General features: G+C 38.1%; 1 protein-coding gene across 1 annotated transcript; it reads right to left on the bottom strand.

Moving 5' to 3' along the window:
* Positions 1 to 3228: 3228 nt before the first annotated feature.
* LOC147444078 (uncharacterized) lies at positions 3229 to 3630 on the bottom strand. Its single transcript, XM_086527782.1, has 2 exons — positions 3394 to 3630; positions 3229 to 3309 (listed from the first exon to the last, which is right to left on the bottom strand). Exons 1-2 carry the CDS (start codon positions 3628 to 3630, stop codon positions 3229 to 3231), a joined length of 318 nt encoding a protein of 105 aa, XP_086383908.1.
* Positions 3631 to 7106: the final 3476 nt, after the last annotated feature.

Raw genomic sequence — 7106 nt, 5'->3', positions numbered from 1 at the left:
GATGACTACCCAGCTAGGGCATGGAAACACTCACCCGATTAACGAGTTAATCATGGCAGCACAAATGGAGACTCTATGAGGTGAGCTTCTTGGCCAATGGAGGAGCTAAGCCACTACGATTGGCAATCTCCACATCCACTTCTCTTCACCTCAAATCAGCCCAATCACACACACCAAGGATTGCAAAGATGCACACATCACTAATCCCATCATGCAACACACTAATCACAAGCACACACACATAGATCTATTGAGAATTCGCACTCCAATCGAGCCTACATGCACACACAAAGAATAGAGATGAATCACACAATATTAGAGCAAGATTAACAACTAATTAGTTACAATCTAGCTAATCAAAGCATCATAGATAATCATAGAGAGTATGAGAGAGGCATAATGAAAGATAATTAAGCATTGATTAGTGTTAATCAAGTCACATGAGCAAGGAGAAGCTCAAGGACTCCATAGACACACACCTCATGAGCTCTCACTAAAGAGTGGTCTCAACAAATGAGGCTAAGAACCCTAATTCTATTTACACATTGCCTTGTATACCTAGGGTAAAAATATGCAATGTCTGGGTGTCCAAGGCCTTTAGGTCTCCACAACTTACTAAATCTGCAACATAGGCACACTAACTCACCTATTATTTACAACTTGGAACTTTCATTAAGCCCTAACACATTACAAATATTATAATGGATTGAAATAAATCAAGAAATTACAATACATGGCCATTTTGGGAAAATGTGAAAAATGTGCAACTCCAATCTTTATTGCTTTTTCACATAAGTGACATCGGCTCAATTAATATTTCCCCGTTCCAATTTTAGTTCCTATCCTCATGCACTATTGAGAAGTATCTTCTAGAGTTTGTGGAAGGTTGTTGATTGGTTGTCGATGGGTTGTCTTCATTTTTCATTGAATTTTTTGATGAGGTTCATTCTGTTGTATCATCTTCATTGATTATCCAGAATATTCAATGTGCATATATTTATTTTTCTCTAGGGTGTGAGTCTTGCTTGATTTCTCATGAACCAAAAACATTTTTATACAAAATTCATTCCAATCACTAGGTAGAATATATACATCATTGTGAGCACCAAGTTACAATTTTAAAGAACAATTTGGGGTTTGTTTGGGTGACAAAGTTTAGCCACTATAAATGCATTAGAAAACCCTTTCATCTTACCATTGATTAGCGATAATCTAAGCTTGGATGTTTTCATCTTTGTCTTGTTTTGAGAGTTTTTTTGTGTACATGAGTGTATGCAAGAGACTCTTCTATGGCTCCACTTTAAGTATTCATTACCAAATACTAAACTCCATCAAGTAAATCCTTTTCTACCTCCTCACAAGCTCTCACAATCAAAGGTCTGGTATGTTCTAGGTAACCACACCAACTTCTCAACATAATTTGGTGAACCCGATGTGAAAGCAAGCTAAGGGGAGATTTTGTGGGAGTAACGGCAACATTGTGTGCAGTTTGATCCAGCTACAATGCAAATGTTTCGTGCGTTTTGCTCATCCATGCAAAACTAGCATGCTACAAAATGATAAGAGGTTTCAACAACCAAATCCATTCAAGAAATTGTGAACAAAATAGATCAGCTTGATGGGAAAGATGTGACAAAGTACCTTGGCGGATATGTGAAGGAGATGGAGCTGCATCGAGTATTAAAAGTTGAGATGATACAAAGCTTTGATCTGGTTATAACTCACGGGATTACAGAGTATGTAAGAGCATTAGGGAAGGGCATGGGGCGGGTTGGGAAGCATTTAAATTGGCCTAAAAGGAGGAGTAGTGCATGGAAGATTCAGAGAGAGTAACAAAAAGATAGACAAGCCAAAGGATGGACTCTCTCCAACAGATTTTCTCAGATAATTTGAGTGATGTTATGCTCAACTAACAAGGATAGAAAATGCGACATCGAAATAAGAGAAGGCAAAACTTTTCTCATAAGCACCATGAAAAGAAATTCAAGAAAACTTGGAGTTTCTACTTAAAGACAAAGATTTTGAGCAAGTACTAAGACTAACTAGAATGATGTTGAAGATGTTTTATCAATGCTTGTACTTCTACTATGACCTCCTTTACTCTTGAAAAGATGTAAAACCTTCTATTGGAGCTCCAAAAGTTGATGAATATGTTCTAGATGAGATTGTGAAAGGCATGCATGAATTAAATCTAAAACTTGCAAATCTTGAAGAGAATGGACAACCATCAGCCCTCCTTCAAGGCAAAGACAAAAAATCAAAGCAGGTTGGCTTTGAAAACTTTCCAACACAATAGGATAAGAAGTGTTTTGAAGAAATGATTTCAAAGCATGGGAAGGCTTTTGCGTTTGATCCACATGAGATAGGATGTGTTGATCCTTCTGTTGTTGCTCCTATGGTAATTTTCACAATGCCTTTATGTACCTTGAGATCTACAACCTATTCTAGTTTTGAAGGCTCATTTGCCAAAGCTAGTAGAATTGCTAAATGAGAAAATTAAAATGGGGATTTTGTGACTTCTTATGCTCCATACTCAAATAGGTGCTTCACAATCCCAAAGAAGAATGGTGCTTTATGCTTCATCCAAGGCATACAACATGGAAACAAGGTCACAATCAAGAATGTGGGTACAAGACCAATTGTGGACAAGTTTGCAGAAACATTTGCAAGAAAGTCCATCTATTCAATGGAGGATCTCTACCAGCTCGTGTATGATCAATTCCAACTAGCTATTAAAGCAAGGACTTAAAAACCATGAGGAACTCTTTGGGCTCGGTAAGGATGTGTACCCATTAGGAAGGGAATGGGGTATAGGAGGGCCTCTTTATTTGGCGGTTTAAGGATATATCTAAAACTTAATCAAGCTTTGACCAAGGGCTAGAATGGTGGGGTAGATAGCCTAGACATGCCTTTATAAAAATGTTTTTGCTTATTTTCTTGGAGAATATATGCAGATTTTACTAGGTCTGGTTGGAGTTACTCTCCCCCCAAAAGCACCTTTTCACTTTTCAAATATTAAAAGTTTCCCTCTCTTGTCCCCTCTTTGTCTTCTCTCTCTTCTTATTTCTCCCCCTCCAAAAGTTTCCCAAGCTCTCTTTCTCTCCCCTCAGCTCTGCTGAAAAGTGAAGATCTGCAATCTTTATCCTCACTCTCTCTCTAAAATGCCCTGACATCTCTCTCCTCTCTTCTCATGCTAGGGCATCTTTTTGTAAGGTAGCCTATCACACATCATTCTACCTCTGTAACATCTCCTTCTAGATTTGCAACTTCTTCCTCCATAGCTACAACATCTCCTTCTAAACCTGCAACCTCTTCCTCCATAGCTACAACATCTCCTTGTAAACTTACAACCTCTTCCTCCATAGCTACAACATCTCCTTGTAAACCTGCAACCTCTTTCTCCATAGCTACAACATCTCCTTGTAAACCTGCAACGTCTTTCTCCATAGCTACAACATCTCCTTCTAGATCTACAAACTCTTTCTCCATAGCTGCAACATTTCCTTCCAAATCTGCAACCTCTTTCTCCATAGCTCCAACAGCTTCTCTTCCAAATCTGCAACCTCTTTCTCCATAGATCCAATAGCTTCTCTTCAAGATCTGCAACCTCTTTCTCCATAGCTCCAACATCTCAGTCTAGATCTACAACTTCTATCTCCATATCTCCAACTTCTAGGTTCCCAGTCCACTTTTGCTCTCTTTCCAAGCTTGCATCTCTCTTTTGAGTTCCATAACCTCTTTCTTGACGTACAACATCAACTTTCCTACTCTAGCTCCCTATCTCCTTTCAAAATCCTTTTCACAGTTTCTGCAACATCTCCTTCTTTACTCTGTGTGTGTGTGTGTGTGTGTGTGTGTGTGTGTGTGTGTGTGTGTGTGTGTGTGTGTGTGAAATATGCACTATGCAAGTAATTTCTAGCAAGAATGTACTTGCTCATAGCTACCCGGCAAAGGATTACAATGTAGTATAGATCTACTATACATGGTGCCAATGTAGCAAAACGCAAGGGGTGTATGTTAGGCTTATGAAGGCTCTAAAGTTTTTAATGTTGGCAAAGGATCCTAAGGTAAGTGTCAGTTCCTGCAAAGCATGTGCGGTTAGTGTGTTTTTTCCATGAATGACTTATTCGAGCTCTTTTTCTTTGAAATTAGAAGGATTCTTTATTAATCATCTCTTGTTTTAGAGGATTCTCCTATATTCAACAACATTGAAAATCGGTACTAGTGCCTCCAAAAGGTTTATTTGAAAGTTGTTGTCAATGGTTGGAAAACTTGACTCCAATGCATTTCAGCAATGTAGGCCAGAATACGGGTTGGTCTAGATTCAACAATGTGCAAATACTTGCTCTTGGAAGAGGTAAAGTTGTAATGTTTATATTGCAATTAAATTCACCTATGGATTTAAGAAACTCACATTGGATTTAGATTCTGATATTGTAGATCCATGTGTTCCTTTTGATCTGCAGAAGGTGTAGTGCAAAAGTTAATAACGTGGAATTTCATGCCTACAATATTTGAAAAGTCAAGCCCTAGCGAGATATAATCAGTCACTTTGTGGCTCAATGGCAGGACCAAGAACCAACCAAGCCAAGATGGACATTCAAGTGTGGAACCAAATCTCAACAACCAAGAATCGGTTGAAAGTGTCTGCTAAACTTACAATTGCAAAGAAAGGTGCTGCAAATGGAAGGCAAGATGAAGGGGCCAAAAGATAGAGCAATAGAGTGGTAGTGAGAGAGAGAGCCTAGCTCTGTTTCCCATTTATGAAACATTTAAGTGCACCACTCATATGCCAAGCGAGTGGGCTCATGTAATTGATTAAGGTAATACAATTTTTACCATCTTATTGTGTCATCTCTTTACTTGCACTAAACTTTGTCATTGTTTTAAAATTACTTTATGTTGTCATTCTAGTTAACTATGTGCACTAGTCTTGAAATACTATTGTTTCTCTCATTTTTTAGGCCCCACAAAATTTGTGCTGAGAATCAAGTTAGCCAATAACTTTTGTAGTTGATACATTCTTGTACATAATTGGATATCAATAGCGGCTGGTGAAGGGATGGTCAAAAGGTACCATAAAACAAAGGAGAGATCATTATTCATATTTCTAAATAAAGGGCATCTAAATCTAAAATGTGAAAAAGAAACATATAGCTGCTAATAGTAGAATCAACCTTTATAGAAATTAGGAAGAGAATGGGATATAGGAGGGCCTCTTATTTGGAATTTTAAGTATATACTTAAAACTTAATGAATCTTTGAACAAATTTTAGAATGGTGGGGGAGGTGGTGGACTTCAGGACATATGCACAAAAGTTATTTGGATCAAGTTAGTGGCTTAGACCACGCAGGTCATGGTAGATTTTGATAATCTCACCATAACTTATGTATACAACATGAAATATTCATGGAAGTATAGTAAGCACTTAAAACTTAATGAATTTTTGACCAAATTTCAAAATGGTGGGGGAGGTGGTGGACTTTAGGACATATGCACAAAAGTTCCTTGGATCAAGTTAGTGGCTTAGACCACGCAGGTCATGGTAGATTTTGACAATCTCACCATAACTTATGTATACAATATGAAATATTCATGGAAATCTAGTTTTAATATGTAAAAACATGATAAAACTCATATTTTGATTTGAAAGGACCCAAAAAATTTATTTTTGAAAAATAGAAGTTTATGCAATAGTTGCAGTTTATTGCTGAGCTTAAATGAGTATTGAATTCCAACATTCTTTATTGACATATTGTAGAAGCTTCACATTTGTACTACATACCTAAAAATGGTTTTTTTTTTAAAAAAATTGAGCCAGGTTAAGAAATACCTAACCTATATTCATGACTTAGTGAAAATTCTTGTGATTTAACTAATTATTCCATTGAAGATGAACATGGGAATGCATTAAATATGGACCTTGATTTACCCTTGTAATTTTTATTTTAGAAAATCACATTTGTAAGACCCCCATAATGAGGAGAAGCCATCATACATGAGAGAAATCACTCACCGGAATACTAAAATAACTCGTCAAAAAAAGGCTCACTGGAATATTCCCATTTGTAAGAATATATTTGTTGGATTATGGCTGAAAGAACGGTTTTCCATGCGAGGTCATGTTCTCGGGGTAGATTACGGCCAAATCATGTCTATTTTGCACCAAAGAACCCGGCCAGGTGGGTTTTCGAGACCCGAGGGGCTCGGATCTTCCCGTGTGCCACGATGCAAAAATGGCATGTTTGTCGGGTGGGTTTTTGAGACCCGAGGGGCCCGGATCTAGCCCTGTGCGCCACGATGCAAAAATGGCATGTTTGACTGGTCAAACAGGACATTTTCATGCACCTGAGCCCCTCGTGTCTCATAAACCCACCTAGCAGGGTTCTTTGGTGCAAAATAGGCATGATTTGGCCGCCATTTTTGCGTCATGGTGCACAGGGCTAGATCCGAGCCTGTCGGGTCTCAAAAACCTGCCTGACCGAGTTCTTTGCTGCAAAATAGACGTGATTTGTCTGTAATCTACCCCAAGAACATGACCTCGCATGGAAAGTTCCATTCTTTCTCTCCAAAAATGTAGCATGTACCTTGATCGTGGTGCAAAAAAAGCTCATACTTTCATGGACCCAACAAATCTCCAACGCAACACATTCTTCCAAATCTTTTTCGAAGTGACCCCATTTTCTCAGATAAGCAGACTCTTACAAAGAGGGTACACAAGATTAGACCCTTTGTGAACATGCCAAAGAGATTTTAAAAGAGGAAGTGTAACACTGCTCAAACCATAGAGGAACAAACAGTTGTAGAGAGTGAAGAAAAAAAAGTACAAGAACGATGTCCTTGCATGGAAACAACAATCACCTACTCCCACACCACCATTGAATAAGAAGAATAAGAAATGGAGAGTCATCATAGTGGCTTTGCATGATATACAAAAATATAAAAGAGCATGAATCCCATAATACCCAAAGCTCCATACTAAAGGCTAAATCATGAAATAATTAAGAATTTTCCTATACTACCACGGTCCAACAGTCTTTGGAATGTCATTGACAAAAAGAAATTGATGACCCTTTATCACGATTGCATACAAAGCCATCACCTC

This window comes from Adiantum capillus-veneris, chromosome 13 (assembly GCF_014529385.1).
Source record: "Adiantum capillus-veneris isolate H3 chromosome 13, ASM1452938v2, whole genome shotgun sequence".
Taxonomy (NCBI): Eukaryota; Viridiplantae; Streptophyta; class Polypodiopsida; order Polypodiales; family Pteridaceae; genus Adiantum; species Adiantum capillus-veneris.
The sequence above is the reverse complement of the archived record's forward strand: the minus strand, read 5'-3'. Positions and strand labels throughout refer to the sequence as shown.

Bases quoted from the DNA above. Each gene is read 5' to 3' on its own strand.
- LOC147444078 (XM_086527782.1), bottom strand. From the start codon at position 3,630: ATGTTGGAGCTATGGAGAAAGAGGTTGCAGATCTTGAAGAGAAGCTAT. The intron at 3,310-3,393 runs GTTGCAGGTTTA...ATGGAGGAAGAG, and splicing joins TTGTAGCTATGGAGAAAGAG to GTTGCAGGTTTAGAAGGAGA.